A 23,067-nucleotide genomic window follows, 5' to 3' on the forward strand; every position below is an offset into this window, starting at 1 on the left:
AGAGTGGCATTTGTATTTGTACTGAAGACAAATTGTGCTTTTAGTCCAGCTCCTCTGTTTGAGTCCTCTGTTCTGGCAGGGATGGGCTCAAGATCTAATAATAGTTCCTTGGGCTCTGCATCTCCACATACGTGTTCCGGCCTTTGAGCAGCAGGAGGAATTTAGTGACAGAGCAGGTGTTGTGGCTTATTCCCTGGCAGAATAAATGGTGAAGGGTGGCGGCAAGACAATTCTTTTGCTGCTTTATGCAAAAAACAATGCCTCCAATCGCTTTCCTTTTTTCCTGGCACAAGTGAAAAAGGACTAGAACTGCTGTATTAATATGTATGCAAACATATTTTTTCACTTGAGCCTCTGGAAAAAAATAAAAGAAAGAAAAACTTACTGTGAAAATGCTTAGCCAGGAAGATTTACTGCTGATTGCAGATTTAGTATTGACATATCTTAGCTGAAGAAAACTTCAGCTTCAACTATTAATGTGGAAATCTGGATCAGCGTTTAAAATGGGGTGAAAAGAGGTTTGGATGATTGTGTATTCTCAGGGAAATTATTTATTTAGAACATAATTTTAAATAAGAAACTGTCAATTATAGAGGTATAAAAAACCCAGTGGAGTGCATGCATCTTAATTTCACATGGCCTGCCTTGGAAATAGAATGATAGAATGTAGGTGATCTGAATTATACTTAAATCAGCCTTTATGACTGACTCACTCTCATATAACACTCGCCCCTCCTGATTTATTATGAAAGATGGAATTTAAGATGAGAATCTAAGAGTCTAAATGAAATGTTGTTTTACAGCATTATTTTTAAGATTTTCCTCAATCTTTTTTTTTTTAACTTCCCTAGTAGGTTAAATACAAAAGTCTATTTTTTTCTCAAATGTAGGTGTGTTGCTCTTATAAAACTAAGATAAGCCATGAAAACATGAAAGAAAACAAAATAAAATTCCTTCTCCTTACACCTGGGATAATTTGAGATTTTAACAATATTACTTTTTGCTTTGCTTGATTATATAAGGCAAAACTTGGCACCCACTTAACTGCAGTATGGTCTTCTTGATAACTCATCTAGGTAAAATTCAAATGATCTTATCCTTATGTGCTTTGCACTCAATGCATGTAACAGAAAAAGCTCAGAATTCTGGAAAATAGGGCATGCTTGAGGGGAACATCTTGTGAAGATCGTAATTTGACCTTTGAATCAACCTCTCTGAGTAAATTTTAAGTATCATAGGAGAACAAAATAGAAAGCCTCAAGGTGGAATTCCACCCCCTCTTCCCCTCAGAACTATAAACCAGTCAGAAGCTATTTCAGAGATTATGCTAGAAAATGTGTGCCTATCCTTGGTACTTTTGCTGAGAAATAAAATTCATCACTAGAGATAAAGGTATATTTATATTTAATGCCAACCCCATCAGTCACTCAGTATATTATTCCCATCTACCTCCATTTAAATAGTTGAATCAGGTATAAACAGAAAGACTGATTCCCCCCTCCCACCCAGTGAGAAAGGTAATGTTTAGTATTGCAAACCTTTCTAACTCTGGAGTACACTTGAATGTGATGGCAATTAAGGGGGAAAAAAAGGACTTTCACAACTTTGCAGCTTTTGATTAAACCACACCAAGAGGCATGTTACAATGATAACAATGCAGCATTATGCCAATTATGTTAAATCCTGCTCTCCCCGTAAGCTCATCGTGACCTGTTTTGGTGTCCTGTAATTTATCCTTTGGAATGCTTACTCTCATCAATAAAGTGTTCAACTTAAAAGACAGAAAAAAAAGCCACCAAAGGGAACAACCACCCCCAAATGATTTCTAGAAAACAAGTATTTCTTAACTTTTTATTGACATTGGCAAATTAAAATAGAATAAATTAACAAGTATTTTTTCAAAAAAATGTTTTGTACAAAAATACTGTCAAAATTTCCTAAAAAGCTTTCAACACAGTAGTATCTTTTCATGTACTGAATATAACTATTAGCACAGTGTCAAAAATGTTGAAGACAGAAACAAAATAAAAATCTGTGAAATGTTTGCCACTGACTACATTCCACACCCTATTATTGTCTGTACATATGGGGGAGGGGGACAGCCAACTTGAAAGTGAACAGTATGACTTTTCCTGATCCAGAACGGTTTGGCCCACATCTGTTTAATCTTCCAGTTTAGCATATTTTAAAAATTAGTCTGTACTCAAATGCATAGTTTAAAAAATGAAGCGAGATGGCAGAGTTTGTGCAGTAATATCTGCCCTTCAAAGTTCATGCAACCAACTAATGCAATTTTTCCTTTCACTCGTAAATCTGAATGCAGTTCAGTCATTTGAAACCATCTACAAAATCCACAAGATTAAGCAGTTTGCCAAGATTAATATCTAACAGTTGAGCACTGGAGAAAGTGAGGAAAAGGAGTAAAAACAAACAACGAAAAAGACCAAGTTAGCTAGATATTTCAACTACATAAAGGAGGTGAATGTCAAGGCTACAAAAACGAAACAAAAACAGAAAAAAAAAGTGGCAGCAATTTTTTTTTAAACCAATTTGTACAAGTTTATAGTTTACTTTGTTTCCAAGTTCTCAAACCTTTCAAGATCTGAAAAGTGAGATACTGTGTCTAAGGGAATGTTTTTTTTTGTTGTTGTTTTTTTTTTTTTAATTCACACGAAGAAGTTGGGGGTTTGATTTCTTTCGCCGGGGTTTTGATCGAGTCAACAGCTTACTCTGCTGGGCTGCTGTTTGCACACGAAGTCCGTCATAAAATCAAACTCGTTTTGCCCCAGCCAGAGTTCGGGCAGCTCCTTGATGCGGTCCAAACCCATTTCTATCACTAACGACATAAGCACTTCCTCGTCGATGAAATCAGTGTCTATGACATTGGGCGGCAGCATTGCAGCGGGGACGTGGGCCACGGAGGCGGGCATGTTGCTGCCGCCACTGCCGCCGCTGCCCGCGCCGCCGCCCGAGGTGCCGCCGGAGCCGCCGGGGGTGCTGCTGCCGCCCGAGCCGCCGGGGGTGCTGCTGCCGCCGCTGTGCTTGGGGTTGCAATCTCGGAAGTGCTGGTTTGTCCCGTTCATCTGGTGGCCTGCAGCAGGGTGCAAATCCGGCATGTAGTGGTTGTGGGGGTACGGGTGATGGTTGAAATACTGGTTGTTGAGCTTCTGCAGCTGCATGCTGGCCGGCAGGGAGCCTCCCTGGCTGGCCACCGGGGGGGCCATGAACTGGGAGTTGTTAAATCTGGCCGCGGGGGCCAGCGTGCTCGGGGGGTGCCCTCCGTTCACGGTCCCCGGCCCCATCGCGTGCCTGATGCCGCTGGTGGCATTCATGTTGCCCGCGCCGTAGTGTATGTGCTCGCCCATCAGAGCGTTGAAGGCGTGCTGGGGCTGCTGCTGCTGGTGGTGATGGGGGCTCGGGAACTGCCCCATGCCCATGCGGTGGGCAGGGTGGTGGTGCAGCCCATTGGTGCCGTCGGGGAAGCGCCCGTGGTTCATGGCCATCATATGGTCTGCCATTTCCAGTCCTGAAAGTGAAAAGGACAGACGGTAAGAGCCGCGCCACACGTGTCGCCCACCACAGCGCACCCCACTTTTTCTCGCCTTTGCCCCCCGGGCTCCCCGAGCGTACGTCGGCTGCAAACCATTACCCCTAGGATCCCACCAGTAGCCTGTGCACCTGGGCTAGCCACCACGGCGGACCTGCCACCCACCACAGAGCCGGGGCGCTGCACAAACAGCCCCTTCCCCTGCGATCCGGTGGGGGGCCCCGAGCCCACACCCCCCTCGGCTCCCCGAAGTGGTCTAATAAAGGAAGTGCCCCGCAGCCCTGCCGCGAACTTCAGGCATTGAACCAGCCCTCCTCATCCTGTTGTTGCACATCCTGTTGTTATTCCCCAGCTCCGCCTCGCGCTCTTCCTCCGGGCAAACCCTGCCTTCGGAGGACGGGGCTGGCAGGAGCCCTAGCCCGCTTCGCCCGCCGCGCTTACCTTCCGTCTTTGCGATTTCTGCTCCGAAGACCGAGGGCGGGATCGTCGGGTCCAGGACCGGCTCAGCAGCACATAGAGGGCCTTCCTGGCGTGCAGGGCGCTCGCTGTCGCGATGTCGGCGCCGAGGTCTCGCAGCGGCCGCTGGGGCAGATTCGGAGCCGTTCCCTTTTATTTCCCCTCCGCTGCCCTCACAGCTCGGTAGGACCGCCCGGCAGCTGCCAACAATGAGCTGTGTTTCTTAGGGCTTTGGCCACAGTTAATATAGGGATTTCAGGAAGGGCGGAGCGAACGCCTCCCGGGCGGGCGGCGCGAAAACGCGGATTCCGGAAGTTCGGGCACACTGGACCCGGTCCGGTAGCCCAGTCCCCGCGGCCGGCGGCACGTGCGCAGAGGCTGCGGGGCCCAGGCGCCGCCCCGCTGCCCCCCGACTCTGGGTTCCTCCAGGCACAGAAACGCGGGGCCGGCTCGGCCGCCCCCGGGGCAGGGGAAAGTCCTCCCCGACCTCCCAGCCCCAAGGTAGCGCCTGCCCCGGAGAGGAGCGAGGAAAGCTCAGCTCCCCCCTCTGCTGGATCTCCCTGACCCCCGCTCTGCCAGCCGGTCACCTAGCGATCTGGCCTGCCCTCTACGGGAACGGGGGTTTCGCCCGGGACCCCCACCCTCCTGAGTGCCCTTCTGCCTCCCCGGCTTTGTACAAGTCTCCCCAGGCTGCAAAGAATGGCTCTGCTTCCCCGAGTTGGGTTTTAAAGCCCGGGACAAATAATGATAATCCCCCCCCCCCCCCGCCACTGAGCGCGCTTTCCTGAGCCGAGCCTTTGTTTGCACAGAGGCAATAGGTAAACCTCATCTAGCTATCTGCGTGTACGTGCATTTTTCCCCCAACTCCTTTCAAGGACAGGCGCTGGGGGCAGGGAGCGGCAGCGGCTGCAGGTGGACGGAGCGCGCTCGCGGGCCCCGCCGCCTCAGCTCCCGCGCCCAGAGATCCGGTCCGCGCTTTCGGGCCCGCTCGCCGCTCCCGGGTACGTGTGCTTCTGCTAAGTTTGCGTTTGCAGCTCTTGGTAGCTTTGGCATCCGAGCTGAGGCGTCTCTGCTCTGTAAACAAACTCAGCGATCCTCGTCCCCAGATCCACCTTTTTGCACATACACAGTTACTTGCTTCTGCTGTTGCCCTTGATCCGGGAGGTGGGGGTGTGTGCAAACTTGCACTGCCTCCCTCCGGGCTCTGCCTGACGGTTTGGGGTTGATTTAGAGACAAACGGGTTTGTAATTAAGAAATTCGAGGGCTGAGTAAGGCTGCTGTTGCTGGAAAAGGAAAACAAATAGATAACATGGTAATCGCTTTGTAAATAAAGTAGTTCTGGAGGTGGGCACGTAGCTGCACGTCCCGTATGGCACCACGCGCGCACACACGGCTGGGACTCTTCCTTTCCAGTGAAATTGTTCAGTGGGGCAATAGGCGGTAATAATAACCTTGCTTCCAGAACGCGGCACAACGAGTCTGGTCGCCCGTTTGGTTCATTGACTTGCAAATAAAACCCCTAACACCAGTCTGGGCTACTACCCAGTCAGAGCTCTGTTGCTTTCTCACATGGGAAAGCCGAGTTGTTTCCCCAACACCATGATGAGGCTGCTCTGAGCTTTTATATTGCTCTTTACGTGGTAAAATCGAGTTTAGCACTCCGAATAAGGACTTCTGGGCAGAGTTGTTTCTTCATAACTCGATAGCCATTGAAGACTTCCTGCTGCGAAGAGCGATTCCCCCCCCCTTCCCCCTTTCTCCCTAATTGCTCACAAGACTTTTTTAGGGCCTATTTTTTGAGGACTGGAAATTCTGATACATTTCTCCGTTTAGGAATTTGCAAAAGAGACCTAATCCTGATTATTTACATGTATTACCCCTCTGTCTTCCTCCAGTTAGGCATATATATATATATATATATATATTTTTTTTTAAACGTTGTTATTTTCTGTCTTCCCCTCTTTCCTCTTTTAGGATCTCCAGCATTTCTAACCGTGTATGCAAATAATTTTTAAACCTCAAAAATATTTACTTTTTGGGGACTTAAGCACAGAACACATTGCATTGTTAGTTGCAACAATTCCCTATTCTCCTATCCACCCACAACCTTTGCCTGTAGGTCAGGGACATGCAGAGGACAGAATCAGAGGTTTGGAGGAGACCTGAAGGGCCCACTTCCTATCAAAAAATAAATTCTGGAATATTGGTCAACCCCAGACTCAAAAATTACTGGATAGATTGTTTACTTCCCTTCCTTATATTGCAGTGTCTTGCGACACAAGGAACAGCTTTTGAATGTCTAATCTAAATTCCTCTTGCAACCATTAAGGAAAGGTTCAACTCCATCCAGCTGCAGTGGTTCTACAGACTATTGGGAAATCCCTGGAAAGGTCACCTGCCCATCCCCCATCCCTTAAAGGATAAATAGTTCTGGAACGAGCTGGTTGGAACATGGCATGCTTTGTTCATTTATTCTTATCTATCCATTGACTGTGCCCCAAGTGCCAGCTGCTTTCTTAGTGTCTGCAGACACAAAAAGATAGGAACTCATGGCCAAAAGGAGGAGACAAACTAACAGGGCTTGGACACACTGTGATAAAAGCCACAACATTAAACACAAGGGCTTTAGAAAACACATAGGAGGGACATTTAACCTAGTCTTGGGGGCACTGGGAAGGCTTCCCAGTGGAGATGGTTGACTAAGTTGATGCGTCAGGATGAACAGAAGTGTGGTCATGCAGGGAGGTGGGAAGGAAACTTCTAGCCAAGGAGCTAAAGCAAAGATGAGAGAAACAAGATTGGGGAGGTACACTAGGGCTGGATCCTAAGGGCTTTGGGTCCCCAAGCTGAGAAAGTTGGCTGTATTCCAAAGATAAAGGGAGGCAGGTCAAAGCTTGTGAACCTATGAGATATGATCAGATTTTGGTTTTAGAGAGATCAGGGCAGTACTGTGGAGGGCGGTTAGAAAGTAAGACTGGAAACAGGGAGTCCTATTAGGGCAGTGGTCCCCAACCTTTCTGGTACCAGGGACCATTTTTATGGAAGATAATTTTTCCATGGACTGGGGGAGGGAGGAGGATAGTTTTGGAATGATTCAAGTGCATTCCATTTATTGTGCACTTCATTTTTATTATTATTACATTGTAATATATAATGAAATAATTATACAACTTACCATAGGTTGGGGACCCCTGTATTAGGGGACAGTTACAGTAATCCAGGGCTATAGGAAGTCCTGTGTAACCAGGGTTTATCCTGTGAACCTGGGTGGGAGAGTGGTCTGTCTGCGACTCTCACAGTGCTAGATAGTTGTATTAGTTTCCTAGGGCTGCCGTAAAAGAGTACCACACACTTTAAGCTGATTAAGCTTAAACAACAGAACACTATTGGCTTAGAGTTCTGGAGGCTGGAAGTCCAACATCAAGGTGTTGGCAGGGTTGGGTTTGAAGGCTGCGCGGGATAATCTATCCCATGTCTCTCGCCCAGCATCTGGTGGTTTGCTGACAATCTTTGACATTCCTTGACTTGGAGATGCATCACTCTGATCCCCGTCTTCATCTTCACATGGCATTTTGCCCTGTAGGCCTCTCTCTCTGTCCACATAAATGTCTTCTTTTTATTATACAAGGATTCCAGTCATTTTGGATTAGGACTTATCCTAATGACCTCGTTTTAACTTGATAACCTCTGTAAAGACCCTAAATCCAAATAAGATCACACTCGCACATACTGGGGGTTACCAGTCCAACTTATCTTTTGGTGGTGGGGAGGGGATTCATAATTCAACCCATGACAGTGGTGAAGAAACTGAGTAACATAAACCTCTGCTGCTAAGAAAGAGAAACACCGTCTGGAACTCCTTTCCCAGATGTCCTGCTGGCCCACGTTCTCATTTCTTCATGTCTCCACTCAAATTCCACCTCAACAAGATCTTCCCGATTGTCTTGTCTAAATAGCAAGATCCCTCATGTCCTACCCTGCTTTATTTTTCTTCTTAGCGCCTATCCCCACCTGACATGCTGCGCGGTAGCTCGCTGCTGACTACCTTCCCCACTAGACTGGTGGCTCCAGGAGAGCAGAGGCCCAGTGTGGTTGTTCATCCAGTGTCTGGAACTAGTCCTGGCATGTAGTAGACTTGTACTGATGAGATTAATGAATGAACGAATGGATAAAATATAGTGCTGGTACCAAGGGAACCCCAGTGAAGCGTGAGGGAAGATTTTCTGGAGAAGGTTACTTTCAAGGCTGGTGGTAGAAAAACCCAGTGGAAAAGGAGAACAGCAGCTGACCACCCTCTGTGTTGTGGCAGACAGTAGGGCAAAACTGTTGTCTGGCTGGGAAGATGGCTCACCTGGGGACCGTTGGCTGCTGAGTAATGGAGGAAGGTCCCCATGGGTGTGAGCTTTTGACTGAACAGAGCTTTTAGAGGTGAGTGTCTGGCTTTAGCTCAGACCTGAACTGAGAAAAGGCTGACTGAAGGGCCCAGCTTCAAAAAATGTATAGAAAGAACTCATACTTGTATAATGGGGTGGGTGTTGGATCTAACACTCTGTTTTGTACTTTATTTAAATTATCTCACTTAATGTTCACTCTAAGGAGCAGGACTTACTTTCATCACTATAGCAAGGAAGACTTTGAATCTCAGAGAACTTAAAACACAAAACCAAAAACAAAGTAACAAGAACAACAAAAAACATGGCCACCTTCTCAGAGGGAGAGAAATAGGGAAAAAGGGAGAGAAAGAGATAGCCTATTCATACATGGTTCATAGAGGCAGAAGCCCTATAAGCAACCTGGCATTATCTGCAGACTGAATAAATAATGTTTTCCATGTGGTGGATACGACAAAATCATATATGAGTATCACTTTCCACTTGTAGGTTTGATACTAATTAATAAAATACAAATTCACTTGAAATCATTACTAAGCTCATGAGAGTTTTTCTGTTTTTTATGTATTTTCTCATTGGTGGAAATACAGCCATTATCAGGTGGAGACCAGTGAAATGTTTATGTTAAAAAGGGGTCTTTAAACTGATGAGGTTGATACTATCTCATCTGAGAAGTTGGTTAAAATAAAGATTTCAAGACATCATTCTTGGAGCTCCTGTTTCAGCAGGTCGGGAATGGGGCCTGAGGATCTATGTATTCTTTAAAAGCTCCCAGCTGGTTCTGATGTTTAGTCAGGTTTGCAAATAACACATCTTGTTTACAGGTTGATGACAACTGGGGTCATTCTCACAGGGATCATAGGTGTAGCATGGACCCTGGTTCATGCTCATAATGTCCCCTTCCTGTGGATTGTCACCCTTTCCCACCCAGCTCCTGCCTGGGACTGGAATTTTGCCTGTCTTTGAAGGTCCAGCTCAGATGACATTTCCTCTTTCAAGCCTTCCCTGATCCCCCAGATGGAAAGAATTCTGGCTCCCTTGGTGCTTCCAGGGCATTTTGCTTAGATCTTCCTTTATGTCCTATTCTGGCTTGAATTATGGATATTTGTGTTCTCCTGTAACCTTCCCTGTAGTTAAAGAGGTGCCTTGGTGAGCTTCAAGGGGCTGCAAATGTCATGAACAGAGTAGGATCCACCTTGGGCAGATACTTCTCCACTTACGATGGGGCCACGTTATGATAAACTCATTGTAAGTTGCAAACATTGTAAGTCAAACCATCATAAATTAGGACTGTCTGTATAAGTTTGCTAGGGTGGTAATAACAAAATATCAGACTGGGAGGCTTAAATACAGGAATTTATTTTCTCACAGTTCTGGAGGCTGGAAGTCCAAGATCAAAGTGTCAGGAGGTCTGGTTTCTTCTGAGGCTTCTCTCCTTGGCTTGCAGATGGTGTCTTTTTGCTGTGTCCGAATGTGGTCTTTCCTGTGTGAGCATGAATCCCTGGTGTCTCTCCTGTGTGTCCAAATTTCCTCTTTTTAGAAGGTTATGGGTCAGATTGGATTAGGACCCGTCCTATGGCCTAATTTTAACTTAATTACCTCTTTAAAGACTTTATCTCCAAATATGGTGACATCCTGAGGTACTGGGGGGTGTGCACTTCAACACAGGGGTCTGGGGGAGGGTACAGTTCATCCTAAAGTACACCGCATGTATAGATTCTTTTTAGGTAATTGACATTGTATTAGTCTACAACTTTAACAATAAACTAGAGAACATTCACATTGGTTTTGAAGTTGGATGAGATATGTTGGAAGGCAGAAGAAAAATTCAGTGACCTTAAATAATTAGAGAAACACTCTATCAAAAACAAGATTATATTCAATAAGAAAAACTGCAGAGGCTTCACAAGGACAATAACAAATTACATGGGTATTGGATGGGAAATTATTGACTAGAGAGAACAAGTTCAGCTAAACACACACACACACACACACACACACGCACACGCACACACCCCCCCCCCAACTGCCAGTCATCATGAGCTATTGGTTGAATCACAGGCAGCAGTGGAATGCTGTTATTAAAAAGGAAACAACTTGGAGTGTATTAGGAGTGAGAATCACATGATAGAGCTGGAAATAATCCTTTTGCTACACTTGGCTCTTTTTAGAGATCGTGGTTGGTTTGTAACTTTACATTTTAATAAAGAGTTACAGAAACCAAAGAAGGTTCATTTAAAAAAGGAAATATATTTTAAAGGAATGGGAAATGGGACTTATAATGGCTATTTAATCTGGAGAAGAAAAGTTGACAGGTGACTTAATACATATGTTCTGGTCTACACATAGGGAAACTAATATGGTGGATCCTTTCCAGATGTTTTCCTTTTCCACTGAGACAAAGAAAAAAAAAAAGGAAGCTTTTTAGAAAGCGAGCTTTAGATCAGTGGTTTCCAAATTGTATTCTGTAGACAGTGGGTATTCTCAGCTTCACTTTTATGTGCTTTATATATTAAGGGCTTCTGTTAGATTTTGTTTTAAAACATTATTCTGATGTTAAATAGTTATGAAAACTAATTCTTTGGATAACACATAAAAATCATAGAATTCTAGTTCTGGGTAGGACTTTAAAAGTAATCTTACCCAAACTCCTTCATTTTCTATATGAGAAATCTGAGGTCTGAAGAGGTTAAGTGACTTGCTCAGAAAGGACATCCTAACCATCAGGATTTTAAAACATCAGTGTGGATTATCAGAAAAGACTAAGTCTTTATGAAGACTTCAGTGAGTGAACTAGAATAGAAATTTGTTGAATGGTATTTAAGATCAGCATTTTCCAACTGGTGTTCTATATTATAGGTGGGTGAATCTGTATCAATTTCTACTTTTAACAAAGCGGGAATTAAAATAATTTGAAAGTATTTATCCAGTTCAGAATGAAAGTTTGAGTCTCTGAGTGTGTGCTGTGTTAGCCCACAGAGTGGGCTGTAGACATCGAATGAACAAACATCTAACTTAATTACTTCTCTCAGCTAACTACCCCTGTCAGAGGGGTGGTTTTAACTGTTTTACAACTTTGGATTGGGCTTAATTTTTTTTCACGTATGGATTTTTTTAAAGATGGAAGACTAATAGTCCTGAATAAAATAATCCATTGAGAAATATAATCCTGATAATTATTTTGCAAATGACTTATGATGATGCTTACCTCCTCCAGAATTTGCATTTGTATAATGAAAATTTTTATATAGCACAAATACATAACTCTAGGACTAAAAAAATCAATGCTAAAAAGAGAAAACATAGGGATGTCTACACCCAATTTGGCCCTCAATTTATTAGAAATAAAGATTCAACAGCCATATATAATAATTGTTGCTGTATGTTTGTAAATAATAGCCTGAAACTATTCCTCTGATGTTATTATTTATGAACAGAGCACAAATATTATTTAAAAAAATTCCAGCTGACTTTTATGTTCGAAATTCAAGAACTAAAAGCATCAGGAAATGAAAGTATTTTGTGTCAGTTTCTAATGTCATAATATGTAGTTATATTTCAACATACATTTAAATATATATTTAGTTCAAAATCCAAAGAGAATATATTGTCAACTTTGAATTTTTCAAGGTGTGCTTTTCTTCATATAATTAATTTAAAAGGAATCATTTAAGTCCACTATAAACAAAAATAATTTGTTTTTATATTTTTTGTAATAAATATTATTAAAAATTGGGTTAAAATAAACCCCACAAAACAAACTTCTATAATACATTTATCTAAAATATGATATTTTATGTGAACTCTCTTCTCTTTATGTGCCATACAGAAAATTTTTGAATGACCTAAAAATGCCTAAATGGTTCATGAGATACTTATGATGGGAACTCACAGGACAAAAATGCTGAAAAATGCTGGCTTAAGTCGGTGTTTCTCAAAAGTAATATATGGTTCCCTTTCAAAAAAACCCAAATCTCTGAGGTTTCAAATGTTTACTTAAATTACTTTTATTATTATGAAAATATAAAACAATACACAGCATCCTTATATTTACAGTTCCTGTACAACTATAATACTAGAACACATGTGCATGTTAAATAAAAATAAAGCCACAGAACCAATAAAAATTGAAAATAGCAACATTTGTATGGCAGATTTTGTCAAAATTAAGTCATCCCTTGCTTAGGGAATCTAGCAACAAGAACTACAGCATGCTTTTTTTCTACTGAGTTCAGCCTGCTGATGCTATAAGGAGCCATGTGATGAAATTCCATGAAAATTTGTATACAGTGCACCATAACTTCATTTCATCTTTACATGGCAGGAACATGTCATGTATATTAAAGCCATCTGTGTTCTTTTCTGATTAGTGTTCAACATTTAAAGTAATGCTGCATTGCTGGGTGAGACAGCTTATGCTTATAAACTCAACGCTTTGGGAGCTTGAGGTGGGAGGATCACTTGAGGCCAGAAGTTTGAGACCAGCTTGGGCAGCATAGCAAGACCCCACCAGTGTCTCTACCAAGAAAAAAAAAAATAGCTGAGCATGATGGTAGGTACCGGTAGCCCCAGCAGATTGAGGTTATAGTGAGCTATGATTGTGCCACTGCACACCAGTCTGCAGACTGACAGAGTGAGTCCCTCTGTCTAAAAAATAAGATAAAAATAAAGCAATGCTGCTTGGCACTATCACAATTATAATCACAAATCCAAATAATAAAAGGTTGTCATTTGTATGATCCATAATATGTTTTTAACAATTTATTAAAAATTATCAACAAAATGAAAGCATAAGACTACTTTAAGGTCTGTGAAGGGCCTATGAACTCCAGTTAAATAATTCCTGGTTTTGGTGGTATCCAGTCTTTGTTATTATAAATACTTTGGATCATATAACTATTTATTATAATAAATAATTTGGATCACTGGCTGAGGCAGGGGACAGTTAAACTATCACGAAGTCTGAATGTTAGCCAATTCCTTTTAAAATACAGATTTCTTTCCTGTATCAAATAAATATATGACCCCAAAGTTGTCTGAGTTCTGTCTTTTCTCATTCATTGGCTCATTAGTTCCTTTTTCTAGTCATTCAAATACCAGCTCTACAGAAATGCTTAGGTGAGCTAGGTAATAACTGTATAGGAATAATTTGTATTCCTATGTCAATTATTTGTATCTTAAATGGTATTTTGTGGAGTGCTGGTAGATGCTTCAGTTCTTTTAAGTGTTTCAGACAATCTTGTTTATATCATTACTTTGTAGTGAGCAAGGGATTTCTAGGCTAATTTGAAGTACAGCCCGGCCTCTGGAATCAGTGTGTGGGGGCACCGGGAAAGCACCCTCAGAGCTTTGAGATAAGATTATCTTCTGTGAGTGAATTAAAGGAGCATAAACATGTACAAGATAAGATCAGCATCCTTAGTAGGCAAATCCCACCTTCCTGGCCTCTTGAGTACCTTGGGAGTTGGTGGCCACAATAATTCCAGGCACCGGGAGATGCCCTCCTATTGGAAATTAATCAACTGCTCTTCTTCCATCTTTTGTGAATATGATGAATGTGGGCATCGGCTCAGCTCTGGATGGGTGGACCAGCTCAGCTGAAGACTGGGCCTCCATTTGTGGTGGCATCACCAAAGGAAAGACAAAGGGACAGTGACTGATCTGCAGCCTCCCTCCCTTCCTGTTATTTCTGTGCTACAGCAGCAATGGGTTTGTTGAAATACTTAGAAATTCTGAATTGGCAGAATCCTACTTACTACTATCTCTAAATGCTTTGTCATTCCATGATGCTATACTGTGATTTTTCTCCAGACAGGTCAGGTCCCCATTGTTGCCCCTCTTACATATAATGCCTTGTGATTATCCTTCCTAGCCCCTCTCACAATGTGTAGTCACATATTCGTTGTGACTCATCAATTACCATCCCCACGATGGCAGGGACCAAGCTTCTACCCTATCCCCAGTGTCCCATCGTTCTATCCCCAGTGCCAAAGCAGTACCTGACACAGAGTAGGTGATCATGAAGCTAAAAATCCAAATTCCTTTAACCCTTACAGTTAAGTAATGGAGATCTAATTTTAAACCTTTCAAATAAAATTGAAAGTGTTTTTCAGTCTCCTAGTTTGCGACTCTGTGGACCCTCAAAGTTTTCTCCATAAGTGCTCATCTACGCTAAATAATTTAGAAAGATTGTTTATAAAATTAAATATTGTTTTATGTTTAAGAAGTTTTTAAAAAGTTTTTCTTTGCTTCATCACCTTCTCAAGATTCCAAACTCTCTCCAGTAATTTAAGCTCTTCTCTAGGCCACTGTTCTCTGTATTTTTGATTGGCTTTGTGGATCCTTCATAATATTAATGCATCATCAGGAGGAAGAGAATTCAGAGAAAGAACCAGTTCTCTGCCTGGAGGTAGGGACTGCTCACACCTGCTTCTTTCCACATTTAAGAGGATGTTATAGAAGCAGACTCAGCAGAAGATGAACCCACATGTAGTTCCCTCTGATCTGGTCATGTATTCCCAAATTATCTGGTGCCAAAGTGGAGCATAACGATGCTTTTTGAAAAAAATATTAATTTAGATATAAATTCCAGAGCATCCTAACACCCAGTAGTCCTTTTCTTTGTTGCTTACCAGTGAGAGAGCTCTTTGAAAAGAGGTGGACTAAACGAACGCAGACATAAAGAGAAAGGTCCAGAGTTCATGAGGCTAGATGCACTCTGCTATCTGAGATCTCAGGTGATTAGATAAAAGGTACAAGATCAGAATCCACAGAGTATAACTCATGGAGCTTACCCTAACAGAGAATAGTGTTCCTCCGTGTTACCCAGCCCCAGCCCCCACCCCAGCTGCCACCCCCACACGGCTGGGGACTGTAACTTATTTTCCTGTGTGTCCTACCACCTAGCACAGTGGGAATTTATAACATGGGCTGTATGACCGCCCCCCCCCCAAGCCCATTCCCTTTTCATTCCAGTTGGCTGATAGAGGGACATTAATTCAGGAAGCATAGATTTTAATAAATAAAATTATTCTCAGGAAATAAATATAGGTTCAATTTTAGATCAGAAACCATTTATCTCTTTAAATATAGGCTTAAGATTAAATGGAGCATAGAAACTATGTTCTGATATATATTCATTTGGGAAGCAACAAATTGGATTCATTGGCTTTATAAAATTCAACACTTTTTTTTTTTTTTTGCGGAAGGGCACTCTCACAGTTACTAAATAGGTTACTTAGAGATTACAGAAGTTCACTGAGGTTTGAATCTGTGCCATGATCTGTACTTCTTTGGTTATTAACATCGGTGGCCCTCTGTTGGACCCCTTCTTTGTCACTGAGAATGTACAAATAAATCGTAATGGTAGCCGGCCAACCTATTTGATGTAGCTGTGCTCCTAAAAGTAAAAGGACCTGTAGGCAGCTGGAACTAGAAAGTTTTCCACTTTCTTTAAACTCATCAAGTGACAAACACCATGAGAACTCTTTGAGGCATTTAGTAGTTGGTGCGCAAAGTGGGACTATAAAATAGTGGGAACGATTTCACAAGCACATGAGAAAAATGTGCCTGATTTTAGCCACACCATGAATGCTGATGATGCAGTTTTTGAAGTAGATTCCTAAGAATCATGGAATCTTCGTAAGTTACAGGTGGGAGGGCCCAGGAAATCTATCTTGTCTGATCCACTTTATTTAGAGATTCTAGAAATTCAGGCTAAGGGAGGTAAAGTGACTTGCCCAAGCACACAGGGGGAGTAAAGAACAAAACCTGAATGAGCTGTAGATTATATAAACTGCCTTGCGGAGTTCGTGCCCTGTTGTTTATGTCCTGCTGACAAGCCTGAAGGGATGAATCCTGCACCAGCTGCCACCAGAGCAAACCTACCTGTCGCCAAGACTTCACTCACAGTACAGACCAAAGGCTGCTGTCATGAGGTGAGCTGGTGGTCAGAAAAATGACCAGGGTTGTTCTTAGCTCTCTGGAATCTCTGAAAAGCCGACTCCGTATCAGAGCTTGAACCCGGCCGTATGTGCAGGTCACGCAGCTGGTGGTGAGCAGTGTACTCGGAGGCCGGAGGAGCGAGCGGTCGGGGCTGCTTGCTCAGCCAAAGGCGTGGACCCTGCTCGTGGCTGAGATCTTGATATTTTGCTTTCAGACTATTCATGAAAACCGTTTATGATAGGCAGAAGCACCAGTCTGAAGAATGCTGGGAGCTAACGTGGCGCTAAAGGAGGTGGCAATCAGGAGTCCGGAACACCTGGAGGCAGCAGTACCATTCTGGCTTAGGAGAAAACTGCTCAGTGGACAAATCGAGAAAAAGGAAAGTGTCTAACGTGGACTGTGCTGCCCAGTTAACCGGGCATTTCTCCTCTGTTTACTACAAGGTTCTTTTAATTTTCAGAACGTAGAAGTGAGGTAAGGCATCGCTGGAATTTTGAAGTGTAAACAGACACGGGGTCCGCCCCCTGAGAGTGAGTGAAAGAGGATGGACCACGCACGTGAGATTAGCTATCAGGAGCAATAGCTCAGGAGACTGTCTGCCGGGCATGGCTGGGAGAGTAGGGAGCACCCATATCTAATCAAGACAACCAGACCCCGTGGCTCAGGGAGGCACTCTCATGACAATAGAGCAATGAAACCACTTTCGAGCAAAGCAACGATCAATGATTAGAATCTTAACTATGAAAGCTGAAATCCAATGAGTTTGGATGAAGAAAGAGGTGTTCACTTAAGGCAGATGGTCAGTACGAAATCCAGATTAAATAGAATCAGAAAGAGCAAGGCTCTGGCTATGTTTATCTGCCCTGGCCAAAAAAGACACACGTTTTGATCCCTTGAGAAATGTCCTCACTGTGTGGGAGCGATTTCTCAGGGGCTTCCCCACAGCCTCCTTCAGCTACCGCCATGATCATCCTTTTCCCTGCTCTGATTCCGTGTCCACCCAGGACATTTATGATAAGTAATTCAACTTCTAGGAATCCGGATAGGGTGATAAATGCAAAGAGACATTGTACTTGGAGGCCATGAGTATTTCAGCCACTGAAAAAACATATTCTTTTCTTGTTAAAAATTAATGCATCTAGAGATGAATATATATTTCATCCTAATTTTGGTTAGGCTATGTCAGACTACAAAGTTTACTGAGCACTTAAAAAAAATGAGTTTCTGTGCCTGAAAGTAAAGAATCATATTCTGCAACATGGTGACCCCACTGAAGGATTGCTACCTGAGGACCAAATGGGCCCTTTCTAGGGCACGGAGAGACATCTCATTCTTTGAGAAGTCTACACCTTTCACTTCTGATGCCATTCGTATTAATTTACTCCAAGCCAGATAGATTTTGTCAGAAATAGCCACCACATTAGCCACTGTAGTGCTCGTGCCCCACTGGAAGCTCTGCGACTCCTACAAGTCAGCCATAGAACTACAATAAACTCTGCAGTTCCTTTCCATATTAGGGAAGCCTATGGGCCATAAGGCTGTTAAGGCTACTTAAATGTGAAATTGTTTTGCTTTTGACTTAAATTATTTTAACTGATTTTGATAAAAATGGGAACCTCAAGTTGATCGGGAACTTGAATTGGCAATTATATATTATTTCATTTAATATGAAGAGGAAAGTTAATAATCCATTAATTTAATTGGTTAAGGATCTTTCCTCCCCCCAAAACAGCCTTTAAAGGGGAAAAAAAAGAGGTCTTTAGTGATAGTTTTTGGTTCTCAGAATGAATTCTCCTACTTAGGCAACACTATGTCTAATGACTCAAATAGAACAGTGTGCCCTTGGGAGAAAAGAGTAGAGGGAAGAAAAGAGACTACACTTGCTGAGTGCCTGTGATGTGCCATAGAATATGCCATTGGCTTTCATATACATTGTCTTATTGAATCTCAATGTCAACTTTGTTCAAACTGTATTATTATCTGAGGCCCAGAGAGGTTAAATGATTTGACTGAAGTCACTCAGCTGCCAAGTGGCAGAGCTGGGGTTTTGGATGAAATCTGCTTGACCACAGAATTGAAAGGATTTTTATTTTTGATTATTGCTTTTAAAAGACAGTGGGGTGGAACAGAACTTTGGATAGGAGTTGAGTTTTGCAAAGCAGGCTGGGTGTGATGGCTCATGCTTGTAATTCCAGTACTTTGGGAGGCGAAGGCAGGAGGATCACTTGAGGCCAGGAGTTCAAGACCAGCTTGGGCAACATACACAGATCCTGTTTCTACAAAAAATTAAAAAAAATTAGCTGGATGTGGTAACACAGACCTGTAGTCCTAGCTACTCGGGAGGCTGAGGTGGGAGGATTGCTTGAGCTCAGGAGTTAGAGGCTGCAGTGAACTGTGATTGTGCCACTGCCCTCCAGCCTGGGCAACAGAGTGAAAACGTGTCTCAAAAAAAAAAATAAATAAATAAAAACCAACCAACCAAACAACAAAAAACAAGTTTTACAAAGCAAGGATTGTATTTTATTGTTTCTCCAAATCCAGAGAAACTGCTTCCAAATTCTTTAGCTTTTCATCCCTCTTTTCTCCACTTTAAGGAAAGGACATAATAATCAGCATTATCCTAGATGGAAAGGAGGAAAATACTCACTCCCCTTCTTCTACCTACTCTCCACCTTCCAACTTTGAATGAAATAATAGCTTTTCAAAAAGATGCAATAAGACAGAAGAACCTTAACATAAGGATAAAACTACAGGCTGGGCAAGGTGGCTCATGCCTGTAATCCTAGCACTCTGGGAGGCTGAGGCGGGTGGATCGCTCAAGGTCAGGAGTTCAAGACCAGCCTGAGCAAGAGTGAGATGCTGTCTCTGCTAAATATAGAAAGAAATTAGCTGGACAACTAAAAATATATAGAAAAAATTAGCCGGGCATGGTGGCACATGCCTGTAGTCCCAGCTACTCGGGAGGCTGAGGCAGGAGGATCGCTTAAGCCCAGGAGTTTGAGGTTGCTGTGAGCTAGTCTGATGCCACGGCACTCTAGCCCAGGCAACAGAGCGAGACTCTGTCTCAAAAAAAAAAAAAAAGAAGAATAAAACTGCAAAAGATAAACTATAATAGAGAGGAACAATAGACAATGGTTTCAGTAAGTCTTGGGGGATGCAGATTTTCCCAGAGCTTTCTGGTAGGTAAGGCCAAGGGAGAAATAAGTGGTATTACATAGCCTTCACTGTCTAGTAAGGAAAAAACTGCTAGTTTATTAGAAAAGATAAATTTTTTTCATTACTCCTAGCCCTAAGAGAAATTTATCATATGAATTATCCTGAAAGAGTATTGAGTGACATCAGTGAAAAAATACGAGAGAACGGTTTAATGTTAAAGAAAACAAAAACAACAAGAAAATACTAAGATCTTTTTTTGTCCACTAAAAATGTCTCCGAGGGACAACGCTGGCAGAGGGGTGAATTTTTATGCTTTGGTTGTTTATTCAATTTGACACAATAACTTTTGATATATTGATCAAAGAAAATCTTCCCTTGAAGGTCTTTGATTTTCGCCTTCCATAATTTCATTCAGGCTATTTCTCCTAGAAGTTTTTTTTTCTTTTCTTTTCTCTTTTTTTTTTTTTAACTGTAGGTCTTTATTCTGTCCTGCCACATTTTAGATAGAAAATTCCTGTGAAGAGGTTCCATTCTGTCTTCTTATGCTTTGTATGAAACACACACACAAACACACACACACACACACACTGATACACACTACGCCATGTACACACACACAGCACATATAGGTTCTTTCCATGGGGACAAGATTTTCATAATGCTTCCCACTTTTAAAAAAAATCCGCTCTCAATATTTACTTGGGAAACAGCAATCATGCAAGTCATCTTAGTGTTATCCATTAAACCTTATCTCTTACATCTGACCTATGATCCACTTACGTATTTGTTTCTCTCCTTAATAAAGCTCCTTTTTATACTACCAGATTGAACCATTCTTTCTGCTTCGTTTCTGGTTGCAATGTCAGAAATCAAAACTTTCTACAGAGTACTCATTCTTGAACTTGAATAATCCATTTCTTCCTTCCCACATTTGTTAGAGTCATAAGACTATTTTAAATTATTTTGCCAAATTTCTCCGATTAATGTTATTCAATTACACATACTTTCTTTGAGTACAGCTTCTGCCTCCATAGATTTTGTGTATCTCTAGCATTATAAAGGTGTATAACTTTTTTTTTTTTTTTTGGCATATAGAGTAAACTTTACTAAAGTTTCCAAAAAGACAAAGGGAGATTATACTGTAACAGCACAAATAAATTTACAGCTGATTTCTAATAAATTTTGTACGATGGTGATGAAAGTGACTGATACAAACATATTATAGAGGAGTGAAATTTTGTTCCATTATAGAAAAATAACTTCCATGGAAAATACAAAAAGATATTTTGAAAAGAAGAAAAAAATTGCCCTGATTCCCTAAATTTGAGACTTTAGGATTTTTTCTTTCAGTATTTTTCAGAAGGACTTTCCAAGGACTTCAGAGGGAATTGGGGATGGTGGAAAAATACATCTCTCTCCAGCAGCAAGACCATGTACCTTGGACTTGCATTTGACTGGAATTGCTCTGTGGGTTGCTTCTAACTCCCTGGGCTATAGGCAGTTACCTTTATAAATGCCAGCAAGATGAAGCCAACACCAGGTTATCACATCTGGGTGGTCTTCAGTGTGGGAAAGAGCCTCAGCTATTAACAGGCTGTGAAGAAACCATTTGGGCAAAACATTCTACCCTAAAATATGGCACTTTGCTTTTGGCTCTAAGGGATCTCTCCTTCCTTCTCTAAATACTTTCTCATTTGCCATCCTTTGAAGAACTTTTATTTAAAGCTTTTGGGCCTTCCCTTTCTAGATATCTATCCAGGACAACTTTTTTTTTTTTTTTTTTCTAATAGTACACCTTTTTAGAGAAAGGTAAGGACTGATAGTAGAATTATATTCCCGGTAGAGCAGAATTCTTTCTGTATCACCCCCTCGAGATTCCCTAGCTTTCGTGGTTTGCTTTTTCTTGCATAAAGCTCTCGAGCCCCCCAGCGCCCTTGCAGTCTTGTGTTAGCCTGAAGTCTGAGAGAATTCTGGCAAAAGACAGTTTGCAATATGTACTCTTCTGAAAGCCCAGCTGCTGGGGGGTGGGGACCGAGCTGTGAAGACGCTGCTCTGCTGGTGTTCTTGCCTGGCTTGAAGAATTGTCTTTCACTGATCCCCAAGGCAGCACTGGGAGAAGGAACCTATTTTTCAAGATGCTTGTGCATATCAAATACGACTTCCTAGAGGCTCCTTCTAAGCCACTTCTGCATTTCAAAGAGGGTTTATTTATCCCATTAGTTAAGTCATCACGTTTAAGGCAAAAGAGGCTTTTTACAGGTGTTGAGCTCTTTAGAAAGGACTTTCTATACATTCCCCTGTGTTGAGCTGACAACAAAGTTCCCACATTGGTTGCTATGCTAATTTAAAATATGCTTTGTTGCTCTACGGAGAAAAACAAACACTTCAGGAAGAGAAATTTTCACAGAGTGTTGTAGATGTGGTGTGAGTGGATGAAAGGGTTTTTCTTCCCTTAGCAGATTCATCTTAGGCAGGCACAGTTATAACTATTACCATTTAGTGACACTAAGGTTTTTTGGTGCCGTTGCACTATGCCTCCAGTTCCCATTTCTCCAATCTGTCCTATGCACCACAGCTAAAAGTATTCTTTCTGATCTAAAAATCTTGTCTTGTTGTTCCCTACTCCTCAGCTTAAAATTCTTCGAGGATCCACAGAAGGCAATGACACCTTTTTAGTGTGGCAGAGAAATCTTTCATGCCCTAGCCTCTACCAACCTGTCCTATCTTATTCTCCCACAACGAGCTTGCTGAGAGCAATAGATGCCCAACCCATGCAAGCACTAGGACTAAGCATCCAGCATAGGGCCAAGTGCTTTACAGTGCGGTTTGATCCCCTTGGTGATGCCAAGAAGTAGATGGTTATTGTCGCCATTTTCCAGATGGGGAAACAGAGGCTTAGAGAGGTTAGGTAACTCGTGGGAAGTCTACAGTTTCTAAGTGGTGGAGTCCCTCTCTGGTGGTCTGATGTCAAAATCCATGTGTTTAACCACTGTACTTTCTCCTGCCGAATGGCTAGCTGTTTCTGAACATCCCATTCATTCTCTCTCATAACTTAAGCCTTTTCACGTGTTCCCATTTCCTGGAAGGGTCTCTCCCATTTCTTCAGCTGACTGCCTCCTTCTCCATCCTACTGTCCTGAACTTGGTGTTATTCTCCAGAAGTCTTTCTGGGCTCCCCAAGGCAGTTAGGAAACAATGTCTCTGTGGCCACACAGCTGGATTAGTGTGTGTGAGCAAACTATTGTCAGATTGTGTTGGGTTCATTTGCATCTCTATTTCTCTGATAGACTGTGAGCTCTTGGAGGGCAAGGTATTTTATCTTTGTATCCCCAATGTCTACTTCGGTGCCTAAGGCATAATGAGTTGGTGCTCAATCCATTCTTGTCAAGTGGAATGCATGTAAGAATGAATGGATAGGAGTTGGAATATAATGTGCACAAGATTTGCTTATTCTTAATAGAATCTTGTCTATTCCCTGGTGCAAAATTTGTTGTTTACAGTTTCTACATCCCTCAGGGTCCTTGAAGATTGTAATGGACTCCTTGAGCTATTTTCAATATTTCAAAAGGCTAA

The 23,067-nt window shown here is 42.3% G+C and overlaps 1 protein-coding gene across 1 annotated transcript; it reads right to left on the bottom strand.

Annotated features, from left to right (window-relative positions):
- Positions 1–1,837: 1,837 nt before the first annotated feature.
- CITED2 (Cbp/p300 interacting transactivator with Glu/Asp rich carboxy-terminal domain 2) lies at positions 1,838–4,219 on the bottom strand. The gene is made up of 2 exons (XM_045544469.1): positions 3,989–4,219; positions 1,838–3,526 (listed from the first exon to the last, which is right to left on the bottom strand). The coding sequence occupies exon 2, from the start codon at positions 3,516–3,518 to the stop codon at positions 2,718–2,720; it is 801 nt and encodes a 266-aa protein (XP_045400425.1). The 5' UTR covers positions 3,519–3,526; positions 3,989–4,219; the 3' UTR covers positions 1,838–2,717.
- Positions 4,220–23,067: the final 18,848 nt, after the last annotated feature.

Source organism: Lemur catta, chromosome 2 (assembly GCF_020740605.2).
Source record: "Lemur catta isolate mLemCat1 chromosome 2, mLemCat1.pri, whole genome shotgun sequence".
Taxonomy (NCBI): domain Eukaryota; kingdom Metazoa; phylum Chordata; class Mammalia; order Primates; family Lemuridae; genus Lemur; species Lemur catta.